The sequence below is a fragment of the Benincasa hispida genome, chromosome 12 (assembly GCF_027475165.1).
Source record: "Benincasa hispida cultivar pf3 chromosome 12, pf3_genome.v1.1, whole genome shotgun sequence".
In the NCBI taxonomy this organism is placed as follows: Eukaryota; Viridiplantae; Streptophyta; class Magnoliopsida; order Cucurbitales; family Cucurbitaceae; genus Benincasa; species Benincasa hispida.
In genome coordinates this window covers 48,334,559-48,347,918 of record NC_143489.1, presented here as the reverse complement: position 1 = coordinate 48,347,918, position 13,360 = coordinate 48,334,559, and the positions used below count along the sequence as shown (strand labels likewise).

The following is a 13,360-nucleotide window of genomic DNA, read 5'->3' as shown; positions in this document are numbered from 1 at the left end:
TCATGTGATCAAGATAATTCTGTAACCTTAGAAAACTTCCATGGCCCCTAATTGCTTAAAAAAATCAAAATTCTCATCAAAATTTGAAATTTCGACCAAAATTTAAGGGGAAAAAAAGCTGTCTCAAATGTATTCCTCAATTTAATATTTCGTGCCTGCACATGTTGGGGGATATAGTGCAAGTCGTCTTCAACGAAAAACCTTTGAGATCAGAGTACAAAGAAAAAAATAACTAGCAGATTATGTGGGCTAACCACCTTATGGCAAAATTTGGAAGTTACAGCTGCCACTCAAATTTATGTTTATAGTGTCCATGTAAAGCATTTTAGTTTTACAGAGATCACCTATTTTATAAAAGCCTAATATCATGGGACAGTGGCTACCCCTTTCTCAAATTTTCAAACCAACATCCCAATCCGATACTGCCCCACAAAAATCAAATCGAAATACAAATCCGAGCCCGATGAGAGCAAAATTTTCTATTCAGAATTGAGGGAAAAACCAATTTTAATCTTCTCATTTGCTGTCAGTAAAATCGGCATCGATGACATCTCCTTCAGGTCCTTTGCCCGTTGATTCTGATGGCCCTGATTCGCTGCCAGCACCCGCTCCAGGAGCAGCACCCGGCTGATTGTACAAGGATTGTCCCAGCTGCATCACCTCTTGATTTAGAGCAGCCATAGCTTCCTTAATGGCTTCAGTTGAGCCACCTGAAATTGCTTCCTTCAATTCCCCAAGTTTTGATTCCACTTTCTCCTTCACTGGCCCAGGCACCTTGTCCCCAAGCTCCTTCAGTTGCTTCTCTGTCTGATACACAACAGAATCAGCCTGGTTCTTCGTGTCAATAGCATCTCTCTTCTCCTTGTCCTCCTTTGCAAACTTCTCTGCTTCGCTAACCATCCGCTCCACCTGTGGGCGATACAATTTTTCTTTTTCATGTTTGTTAACAAGATTAATCAATTAATTATACTTCTGCTCACAAAAGCTCGTACCTCATCACTTGGCAATGTGCTAGCACCAGTAATGGTGATATCTTGCTTCTTGCCTGTACCTTTGTCAATTGCAGTAACTGAGAGGATTCCATTGGCATCAATGTCGAATTTGACTTCAATCTGAGGAACTCCACGTGGTGCAGGGGGAATACCGTCTAGTCGAAAGCTACCAAGTGACTTGTTGTCCCTCACAAATTCTCGTTCGCCTTGAAGAACATTAATCTCCACGCTGGTCTGACCGTCAGCAGCTGTGGAGAAGACCTCTGACTTGGAGGTAGGAAGTGTAGTGTTTCTGGGGATAATTTTCGTCATCACACCCCCCAGAGTCTCAAGACCCAAAGATAGTGGACTCACATCCAATAGTACAATGTCGCTAACGTCACCAGCCAAAACACCAGCCTACAAACAAAAAGTTGTATTCAACAATAATCCACAGATCATATTTATTACATTTGTAAATGTCGATTGATAGCATAACAACTTTATTTAAACTAATATGCTCATACTTGCTAACCAAAAATTACTACCTTAATTTCAAAACAAAATTTTGTAATTATTATACTTATATATTGTGTGTTAAAATCATACTCCACATTCATTTAAACTTCAAAGATTAGAAAAAGATTCATATGTCAACAATAAGTAACAGAGTTGCTCTATTTTTCAAGGAAAAAAAGTAGAATGATAGAGAATGCAACTATTATTATTAAATTATATAAATAATTATTTAAAGAAAAAATTAATTACTTGTTTCATGTTAATCACTAATATATACTTTTTAATTATATTTCTTAGGCTAATAAACAGAAAATAATATATGGAATATAATTAATCTTCAAAGTATTCTGCAACAGATTAAATAGTTATGACCAGAAAGTGAGGTTAAGGTAGAAAGATAACAAAATGGCAAACAAATGAGCGCATTCCCGGACCAACCTGAACAGCAGCACCAAGAGCAACAACTTCATCAGGATTGACAGTGACATTTGGTTCCTTCCCAGTCATCTTCTTGACGAGTTCCTGAACAGCAGGAATACGTGTTGATCCACCCACAAGGATCACCTCATCAATATCCTTGAAGGAGAGTTTTGCATCCCTCAAGGAGTTTTCAACTGGAGTCTTAAGCCTAAGTAATCAATTAAAACAAATATGATACATTAGACGGTTGTGCCACTTCCTTCCTTTATCTAAAATCATATTAAAAAAAAATAATAAAACAAACCCTGGGAGTCATTGGGGGTAAGGAGTAGAGGTGTGAACTTCAACGAGTTATGAAGTCTATAAAGAGTTAATAAGGTATAAAATTGATTTTTTTAATAGTGGGATCCACAGACTCCTCAGGTCAAACAAAGAGTTGAAGTTTACAACTCAACTCCCCTCAACTCCTCCGGACCTCGATGACTCAGTCAATACTTTAAGATTAAACATAAATAGATAACAAAAAGTAGTAATGGTAGGTACCTATCAAGAAGATCTGAGCACAATTCCTCAAACTTGGCCCTGGTAAGTGTGGTCTCAATGTGCTTGGGGCCATCTGCCGTGGCAGTGATGAAAGGCAAACTGAAAGATGATTCCCATTACCAATGTGTAATATCAAATTTAAATTAAAGAAACAACGAACAAATTCAGGACAACAATAGACAACTAGGATATATGGCATGTTATGTACCTAATGTTGGCCTGGGTCAAAGATGACAGCTCCATTTTTGCTTTCTCAGCTGTCTCAGTTAGCCGCTGAAGAGCCTGTTTGTCTTTCAGCAAATCAATGCCTTCATCCCTTTTGAAATTTACAGCGAGCCAGTCAACTATCCTCTGCAGATTACACAAAGAGGTTCAAATTTTTCAACCTAATGATGATGAAAAAGAGAAGTATCGTAAATCCACTAGTCCAACATCAATCCAACCTTGTCGAAGTCATCACCACCCAAATGTGTATCTCCCGATGTAGAAAGCACTTCAAACACTCCATCGCCCACCTCAAGCACTATAAACAGAAGAGATTCCAGAATTATTGTTGTGCCTCCTTATGTAATAGTAAGTGAGATATAGCAACGAACAAGGGACAAGTGCAATTAGGAAGCCATAAAGTTTTATATATATACATATACCTGAAACATCAAAAGTACCCCCACCAAGATCAAACACCAAGATAGTTTCATTGCTCTTCTTCTCAAATCCATAAGCTAATGAAGCGGCAGTGGGTTCATTGATAATACGCAAAACTTCAAGACCAGCAATACGACCAGCATCCTTTGTGGCCGTTCTTTGAGAATCATTGAAGTAAGCAGGCACTGTCACCACAGCCTTGGTTACTTTATCATTCAGAAACTTGGAAGCATCGTCCACTAACTTCCTTAAGACCTAAACAGACGCCAAACACAACAAAAGGAAAGTAATATCACCAATCAGCGTGCCACAGTAATGGAGTGTCTTCTACATAATCCATCAATAAACTTAAATTCAATAAGCAAATCCAGTATTCTACAGACATCTTATGTTAAGTACTTTCAAATGATAAATCTCTTTATTTCACCATTAAAATCAACCACATCATCAGAAACCAACATGAATGTTTGATGATAAGAACAAGAAGTAAGTTATACCTGAGCCGAAATTTCTTCAGCGGCAAATTGTTTTCCAATCGCGGGGCATTCCAGCTTCACATTTCCATTCTCGTCGCGCACTACTCGGTAGGAGACCTGTTTGGACTCCTCATCCACCTCCGACATCTTTCTACCAATAAACCTCTTCACCGAAAAGAAAGTATTCTCAGGATTTACAACTGCCTGTCGCTTCGCAATTTGACCCACAAGCCTATCTCCGTTTTTCGTGTAAGCCACCACCGATGGCGTCGTTCTCTGCCCTTCGGCGTTAGTTACAATAGTGGGCTTCCCACCTTCCATGGCCGCAACAGCGGAGTTAGTAGTTCCAAGGTCAATTCCCACAACTTTCTCATTAACAACTCTCAATGGCCTGACACTAGAATTCCTACGGCTAATGTTACTCCTCAAATTCAAAAAAGTGGCGGTGGGAAAAGCAGAAGAATTGCCAAGTTTCTGGCCGAAGAACACAGTGCGTGAAGAGACATGGTTAGATTTCCGCATGGAAGCGGCAGCAAAGGAGGGAGCTCCGAGGCCATGGATCTGAGCGGTGGAGGCAGCCATAGAAGAAGAAATTACAGAGAAACAGGTAAAATGGGAATCAAAATAAAAGAGAAACGGGTGGAATTAAGAAAGAAGAGGAAGAAGTTGCTGGGAAATTGGGGGAGAAGAGTTTGGTGGTTGAAGGAGATAAAGGGAAGAACGAAGGGTTTTTGAAGAAAAGGTGAGGGTTAGGTTATGACACGTGGGCTAGGGTTCTAGAATAATCTTCCCTTCCCCCATCTAATCTTCCGCTCTCAATTGGATGAATTCTACACCCTTGGATGAATTCTAACTCCTTTTGCCCATTTGGCCTTTTCACATTTCAATTTTCCACCTTCACAAATTTTCCATCTTAACAATTCTCCCAATTTTCCTTATCGAAATGAACTCAAAAGTTATAATGAACTACTACCAATATTATATATACTTCACATTTTTAATTTTTACGAAAATTTTCAACTTTAACATAGCTTGAATTTTTTTTGTCATTTTTAGGAAAAAAGATCACTTTTTTTATCCCTAAATTTTGATCATTAAAACTTAAAACTTAACTTGTAGCTCAAATTTAAGGTCGGTTTAGTGAAATTTAGGCACCACAAACCAAAGATCAAATGTCCATCGAAGGGCCTTTGAGATCCCATGATACTTTTTCAAATTCATCAACATGGTATCAGAGCTTGTACATCTACGGTTTTGTATCTTGTTTTCTTCTTAAACTTGTAGTCGCCACCAGCCACTACCATTTAGAACTGTCGTCATCGTCTCCGCCATACTTTCTCACTGACCAGATCAACTACCACCTATCACCGACTAGATTTATTGTTTATGACGATTTCGCTTAAGATCTATAATACACCCGTCGCTGCCTAGATCTGATCCATCGTGCCTGCTCCCTACTCAGACGCATTCGTGATGCTACACCTACTTCCAGATCCGATTGTTTCACAAATCTAGTCGTGCTTAGATCTGTCCATGTCGCCTGCCTGCTTCAAATCTGTTCATCGTATGCACACCGTCTAGTGTCGAACTCACACAAAAGAGAGTTCCTCAGATTGTGTCTTCCTAGATCCATTTATGTCGATCAATTCGCATCCGCGTACTTGCTCCCAGATCCGTTTAGTTCGTGTCATTCAAGATCCATTAGTACCATTCAGACTTGTCATGCATTCACTCGATTCCTTACCGTTTAGATATGTCGATCAGTTCATATTCCAGATTTGCTCGTCTGTTCAGCCCTTTTGAAATTAGAACACTTAGAATGAAAATAGTAAAAACCTAAAATTTAATCGATTCAATCAAACTAGTTGGTTTAGTTCAGTCTATTTTGGTCCAAGTGTTTGGTTGACTCAACTGGTTTAGTGAAGCCTGATTTGGTTTAGTAGTTTGGTTCAATTACTTTTTTTACTATTCCTAATGGCCAAACTTTATGATTCTATCCTCTACACAAATTTTAATCTCCAAGACCATAAATATGGTAACTTTTTCTATAATTACGTGCATATATTATCATAAACAAGGTCATCTTTTGGACAATTGTCCTACTTGACCACCTAGCCCTTTAGGTAGATCCATCAACCAAGGAACTTACCTAAAGTGGTTCCTCATTTATTACTTCTACTACCTCTTCCTTGGATGACTTTTCTCCTCCTAGGTTTTCACTCATTACCCTTCAAAAGTTATCCTCTAATTCCCCAACCTTTGTGGTTACATTAGGTAATTATTGACTTCTTCATTCTGTTTTTTGCAATCACATAACCTCTAACATTTCACTTATCTCTTCCTCAACTCCTGCTTCATCACTTACCCTTATTCATGCCACTAATGAAAATTGTACGTGTATTCTCACACTGATATTGTGGCCACACCCACCTTAACTTTGTCAAATACTTACCATGTCCCAAACCTAAACTATGTCACATATTGTAATGGCCAAGTGTGACCCGTCATTCTAGGCCCTAAAGTTCTGCTCCAAGTAGCCAATCTGAAGGGAAAAAATCCGATTGAGGCAAAAACTAAAGTGACCCTATCCATTTCTGGAGTTCACTTTGATATTGACCAACTACACAAAACCTATCCGAAGGGGGACGCTCCCAGGGCGCCACGAGGGAGTGCAAGAATGATCTCACGGTGCAAACCAATGAAGGAGACCGCAGGATGTATTGACACACACCCTTCACCCACTTACTATAAATACTCTCTCTGTCCACCTTGATATTGACTCATGCAAACACCATCCAAAGGGAATGCTCCCAGGGCACCATGAGGCCAAGTATGAATCTCACGATGTGAACATTCAGGGAGAAACGTGAGTGGAATCATTGACATATTATATATATCTCTTTCTCCACTAAGTATTTTATAACTTAGGGTTTAGTTTACTTAGAAAAAACACGGCTAAGGATTTTAACTAAGTGACTTTTTAGGTTTGCCCAAGAGTAACTTTTACCTTGGAAAGTTGAACAACTTTTGATCATCATCCATTAAACTCTTTAACGGAGTCTTTGATCAACTGTCATATGCTTGCAGAAAATCTATCTAATTCACCTTTACAGGTAAGTTCCCAGGTAGGGGTGTTCCGTTTCCGTCAGCTTAGGTATCCTAGCCTAGACAGAACCTGCCTTAGACAAAAGGTCCCTTATAGATAGATTTAATACAATTTTAATCTTTTATGCCAATCAATTTAATCCTATTAAACCAATTTAAAAAATTAAAACTTAGGTAGCTAATCGTATTAGAACCTTGAACTTAGGTCTATCTCAATCCAATTTTAAAACCCTTTTAAAACATGAGTTCACCCTAAGTCTGTATGCAACTCTTTCTTATCGATTTTAGTTCTAATTTCCATTATAACGCTTATAACTAGAAACAACCAAAATCAACCACAATGTGAAGCAAAGACATACAAGGCATCCATAACTTTTACAACTAGGCCTAAGTGTCATGCTCCATGCATTGTTCATTCATTACTACTTTTATATAACACTTATATAACACAACAACGAACCAAGCAAACATACTTCCATTCACCCTTATACTATAACTCTTATAATATAAAGATGATGCATGAATATGCTTACTGCATGCATAAATATAACTCTTATATTTCATGATGCATGTGCATGCTCTCTTGTAATTTCATCATGTCATATTATAACACTTATAATACATGATGCATGAGTAATTGCACAACCTAAGGTGGGTTTCAAATCTATATGTCATACACTATGACATATAAACCAACATACATCATATGTACATTTAATAAAAGTTGATGAACAAGGATAATTAGCCTCAAAATCCTAAAAAATAAAGTTAACTATTACAAATAGCAAAGAGTCTCCAGTTCAAATAGGCAACCGGGTCTTGAACTGTTCGGGCGAAGAAACGCGTCTCCACTGATCATGTACCAAACTCCTTGTGATCGCCTACACGAAAGAGTAAACGCTTTACTCAATCGTTTACCAACGCTTCCTGAGTTAAACGATCGTTTAGTAACAATCGTGTACCTTTACTATGCGATGAAGCATGAGGCACGCGATTGTATAGCGCGCAACGTATAACGCAAGCCTTAAATGATCATCTAAACGACAATGATGCGATGAACCACAATCGTCTAAACGATTGCTAAGCAAGCGCGAGGTATCGTATACTGCATGATCGTGTAGTTAGTGACTATGCGATGAAGCATGCTAACTACACGATTGTTTAGTGTGTGCGTCTTTTATTAAATGATGAGCATCAAATGCTCCCACTCGATCGTTTAACTCTAGGGTCAACGCGATCGGGCGACCAACGCTACGCGATAGAGCAAACACTTTACCCCATCGTTTAGCATTAGCGAAAAGATCGTTTAGTAAATACTACATGATTGCGTAGAAAATTCTACACGATCTTTTAGCCAAATCCCAACGATCATTTATCTGAGGCTATACGATATGACCAACCATTGGTCTATTGGGGTTGATGTCCTAAAGTCTCGTGTCCTATAGTTTGTAAACAGTGTGTACGAATGCTTGTGATGTATAATATATGATATTTTACTCCATTTCTTGATTTTCTCAGTTGTTTGTTTTATTTGCTTTACCACAAACCAATAAACCTAAAATCCCTAGTTATCTGTATATAACTTAAGCATGTATGTGATGACATACAAGTGGATCATATCTTTAGCGATAACTAAAATGGTCTGTAGTATATGGATATAGGAGGGAAACCTTATCCTGGTAATGCTACGGATGCGGTTCGCTTTGTAGAATGGTCACAAGTGTTGTGATTTGTCACAGATGGTCTGATCCTGATCATTCGTGTATGGAACATGCGAGCGAGGGTGTCCTATACAAAAAGTTTGTATAAGACTTGACCATGAAGTGTTAACGTTTCGTTATATAACACTATTCATGATAGAGACTTCACTTCACTAGAATGACCATAGGTAACATGACCTCAATCCTGAGTGAGATGGAAACTTCTACCATTGAGGGTGGTTCTTTGATTTGTATGGGTGCGAGTGGCCAGGTTGCTGACTCAAACCTTCCATTTTGGGGATTCGTCTGATTCGGGAGCTGGAAACTTAGCTACACAAAATGGAATTCACTCCTTCCCGAAGCTATGGCAAGTAGATAGATAACTCCCTTAAAGACTGATTCTAGGGCTTGAACGATGTGGCACCACACACTTTTTCTTGGCCCGAGAGGCATTCACACATAGTTGGACTATGTTGTATTATTCATTGGAGGAATTAGTGGTACTTAAGGAGTGAGATGTAACTACAGGGGCAAAACGGTAAATTGGCCCAGTTGTACTTACGAGCATCTGTGAAGAGTCATCGTACTCATGATTGGTTATATCCGATGGACATAGAAATATATCTGTGGTAAGAAGAGTTTAGCTATTGTTCTTTAGTGGAATGTCTGGCAGTTAATGGATGGTGGATCTCATGGCTAAAGAGTTTAGTCAGCTATTCACGTACCATTGGAGCTTCGAACCACAGGTTCATAAGGTCCCCTTGGTAGCTTGGATAAATTCGAGAATAAGTTATTTGGTCAGTTTGAAATGTTCAAATTGACAAGAGAGAGTTTGATTATATATAATATAATTGAACTGGTTAATTATATATGATATAATTGACTAAATATATGAGATATATTATTTTGGAGGAAATTAGATATAAATATGATTTATATCAAGTAGAGGAGAAATTACTATAGTAGATATATGATATCAAACTATAGGTTAAGAATATAATATGATTATATTCATTTATTAATTAATTAGTCGATTATGTGATAATTGACCAAAAATTTCTCCTAAATCATGTGAAAGTGGGAAGATTGTTTTCAGTTATTGTAACTGAATAATAAAATGAAAATTATTTTCATTTTTGTGAGACACGAAAGGAAAGAGTTTGAAAATTAGCTTACGGTGTGGAAACTTCGCGATTGCTTAGTTGAGAGCCTATACGATAGCGCCCATTGCCTAAACGATCGCACACCCACGCACTAAACGATCGTACGTGATTTCTAAACGATTGCTTACCTTTTCTAAACAATCATTTAGCACGTTGTGTAGATCTAAACGATCGCTTAGTAAAACCTACACGATCATGTACCTTTTCCTAAACGACAAGTACCTGACTATATGATAGTCTTCTACTATCTCCCACTTGCTTGTTCGTACTACATGATCGTCCTTTCCTTCTCCCTCTACCAATTCCATCAAAGTCCACTCTTTGGATTCTCACTCCAAGAATACCAAGGGATTCGAGTGGTGGTGTCGTCCCTGATTGTTGCTTGTTCGTACGCTGTCGTTCATGTAGACAATCGTGGTGTTGTTAGGCGACCGATTGCTGGGCGATAAGGACCGTAGAGGAGTCACTTCCGTTGGATTGAGTTCGAGTGAAGATTGTATTCAACTAGTACGTTTACTCAATCTATTGTATTTTAATTGTTAAAGCATGCCTATAATTAGTGTTACAATGCATATTTGTTTGTTAGAATGTGTGTGTGGTAATTCGGTCACAATGAAATAGGAAAGATCCAAACCCGCTCATGGATACTCTTGTTTAAGAGTTCTTTCAATTAGTATCAGAGCCCAGTTACTGATATTCCAATTTCATTGATGCAACAGTTGCATATACATTCATGGTGGGTGCATATCTGCTCTCTATTTAATTGTTAAATTGTTTGCAGATTAATAGAGTTTTTTGGGATGAAACCTCGGCTTGATTAATTCTTTTGAATTTTCGGTTATTTGTAAAGGTTCCTGCGTTTTTGGGCATAATTAATTATTATCGAGTCTGTAATTCAAATTTAGTTTGAGTCTTGAGTCGTTCGTGAAGAAGTTTATAGCAAGGGTTGCTGTTCTTCGAGGAAGAAGACGATCAAGGGTTGATCAGGTTGTGTAGACGATGGGGTAAGCGACCGTTGAGTATCGAATGCTCGGGTGTCGTTTAACACACACGTGCACTAGAAGATCGCTTAGTTTAGCAAGCTTCATTGCTTAGTAATTGATTAAATGATCACAGAGCAAATCACAGGGTAAATCGTTTACCTCTTCACGCATTAAGTGATCACCTAGACGATCAGGCTTCACAGCCTTATTGTTGTCTAAACGATCGTTTAGCTTTTCGCTCTACCGTCTAATGTGTGCTAAGCGATCGTTTACCTGCAACATTACTAAATGATGGAGTTTCTCCTGGCAGTTCAAGACCCGATTCGTCTGTGAATGAGTTTGCTCGATGGAAAATGCAATAGATTGTAATGACCCAACCCCCTAGGACTCAAGTTAGGCCGTTACTAAATACGTGCATACATGAAACTTAAAACGACACCTTTTTATAGTGAAATAAATGGTAAATAAATAAGGTAAGTTCAAAAGCTCTTCATTAAATTCAAATATTAAAAACAACAATAGGGTATCCATAAATCATAAATGATAACAAATAAGTTGAAAACAATTCTTAATAGTAAGTTTCAAACATCAAAACTGAAAGTTAAGAAAAATATGAAAAATAAATCTAAATCTCATGAGCAGAAGCATAAAACTAATCCTAGTGGCTCAATCACGGATTCCGCTTGTTTATCGCCGGTGCATCTCTACCTTTACCTGAAACAACAACAAGAGAAAGAATGAGTATAAAATACTCAATAAGAAACCCCACAATGTGAAACCTGGATTTCCATTTTCCCTATTTAAGCAGGTGATTAAGGGAATTAACTAAGTGAAAGTTAAATCCTATGTTAAAGAGAAGGAAAATTTTAAGTGTTTAAATAGATTGTTGAATAGCTTTGGAATAAGCCATAACTAGTGAAAATTTGGATAAGTATAATGCCAAAAAGGAACTATGCGTTGAAAGTCAAGGCAGAAATGGCTTAAGTACTAGACAAATGCGTTGGCCTTGTGCTAAGTATTGGTGTTGGGCCATGCATTGGCCATAAATATTTGAGAGGTTATTTGGGCGTTGAAAGAGGCTATAGTATGGCCGAGAGGAAAGGCTATGCGAGGGCAAACATATGGCAACCTATGTTTGAGAAGGTAGTGGAGTATGTGGCGTTGGTACACGCACGCATTAATCGAGTATACGGCGATGGTACGCGCACGCATTGATCGAGTATGTAGTGATGGTACGTGCACGCATTGATCGAGTATGCGACGATGGTACGCACATACATTGATCGAGTATGCGGCCGATGGTACGCGCACGCATTGATCGAGTATACGGCTGATGGTATGCGACCGAAGGTATGTGGCCGATGGTATGCAGCCAAAGGTATGCAGTCGATGGTATGCAGTAGCACTACGCGTTGATGGTATGCGACAGCACTACGCGTTGATGGTATACAGTAGCACTACGCGTTGATTGTATGTGACAACACTATGTGCTGGTGTTATGCGGCGATACTATGCGTTGGTGGTATGCGGCAACAGTACTAGACGATGAGCTATGTGGCGATGAGACGAGCCATGATGAGCATAGTGGAATGACTTACGTTACTAAGGCTTGCGGTACATAGGGTTATGCGTTGGTGATGTGCTATGTGCCAAGGACATCCGAGGCATGTGGAAGAGGGTTGGTCATAATCCTAGTTGAGCGCATAAGGCGAAGGTAAGCCATGCGATAGAGGGTATACGACCAAATATGAGCCTTGTGAGCATCTAAGCATATACGACCAAGTTGCATCAATGGGATGCACAAGGTAAGGATTGTGTTAATTAGAGATGGCACAATCAAGGTTAGTAGGTCGCATATGAGGGAAGATGCTAGGCGGCAATGGCTTGAAGGATGTTATGTTGAGGTTAAAAGACACCTCAAGGGCGTAAAGATAGGATGGATGCATATGAAAGATGAATGCATATGAAGGATGAACGCATATGAAGTTAGATGGACGCATATGACATTGGATGGACGCATATGAGAGTGAATGAACGCATTGCGGTAGATGGGCGCATAGGAGATTGGATGGACGCATTCAAGGTCATCATCCGGACATGTGGCTTGTTGGGAAGAAATCTTAGGCCTTAAGCAAATGAGGTGGATACACAAGAAGACATGAAAATTTGAGGGCTATGCATTGGTAAAAGAGGAGCAAGACACCTTGGATTGCAATGACGCAAGGTTGCATTAATAGTGTAAGGAAAGGTCAGTTGGACATGCGACCAAGTAGGAGGTGTTGACCTTAGAGAAATCTTGGACGCCTATAAATAGGGCCAAGGACTTCAGATGAGAACTCAAATTCTCTTCAAGGACATAAAGAAGAGTGTATGAAGGCTAATTGGGAGGAGATTATGTGTTGATGAAGAACACATACGTTGGTAGCAAGACCATGCGTCGGTCATGAAGTTCCAAGAAAAGAAGATGATATCAGACAGGAAGGTTTGGAAGTAGCATCAACTTGGGACGAAGAGTTCTCCCAAAATACTTGTGCGTTTGAAGTGATTCCAAAGCCACCTGAAAGCTATGAGAGCTTAGTTTTCAGGGTAGAGTTGTCGGAGGAGAAGCTCTAAGGAATCGAGCTGAAGAATGAGAAAAAGACAGAAGGGTCAAGCTATCGGGTAAGTTGGGCCAGTCTTGATGTTTTGATGATTCTGGCCAAACCACGAGAAGTTATGAGCTAAGATTTTGAGGGTTCAAAAGAGGAGCCCGTGAAGATCAAGGAACTTTTAAGAGAAATATTCCTATCCTTACCAAGATGAGTGGTACTTTCCTTTATGTCTTAAGCATATCTT

The 13,360-nt window shown here is 39.0% G+C and overlaps 1 protein-coding gene across 1 annotated transcript; it reads right to left on the bottom strand.

Moving 5' to 3' along the window:
* Positions 1 to 215: 215 nt before the first annotated feature.
* LOC120067078 (stromal 70 kDa heat shock-related protein, chloroplastic) lies at positions 216 to 4,525 on the bottom strand. The gene is made up of 8 exons (XM_039018468.2): positions 3,596 to 4,525; positions 3,101 to 3,353; positions 2,897 to 2,976; positions 2,662 to 2,804; positions 2,454 to 2,552; positions 1,929 to 2,118; positions 993 to 1,391; positions 216 to 909 (listed from the first exon to the last, which is right to left on the bottom strand). The coding sequence occupies exons 1-8, from the start codon at positions 4,154 to 4,156 to the stop codon at positions 517 to 519; spliced, it is 2,118 nt and encodes a 705-aa protein (XP_038874396.1). The 5' UTR covers positions 4,157 to 4,525; the 3' UTR covers positions 216 to 516.
* Between the last annotated feature and the right edge of the window lie 8,835 nt (positions 4,526 to 13,360).

Excerpts from the sequence above, each read along its gene's own strand:
- LOC120067078 (XM_039018468.2), bottom strand. The coding sequence starts at position 4,156 with ATGGCTGCCTCCACCGCTCAGATCCATGGCCTCGGAGCTCCCTCCTTT. Across the intron at positions 2,553-2,661 it reads TTGACCCAGGCCAACATTAG|TTTGCCTTTCATCACTGCCA; the intron begins GTACATAACATG and ends ATCATCTTTCAG. Across the intron at positions 2,119-2,453 it reads TGCTCAGATCTTCTTGATAG|GCTTAAGACTCCAGTTGAAA; the intron begins GTACCTACCATT and ends TTGATTACTTAG.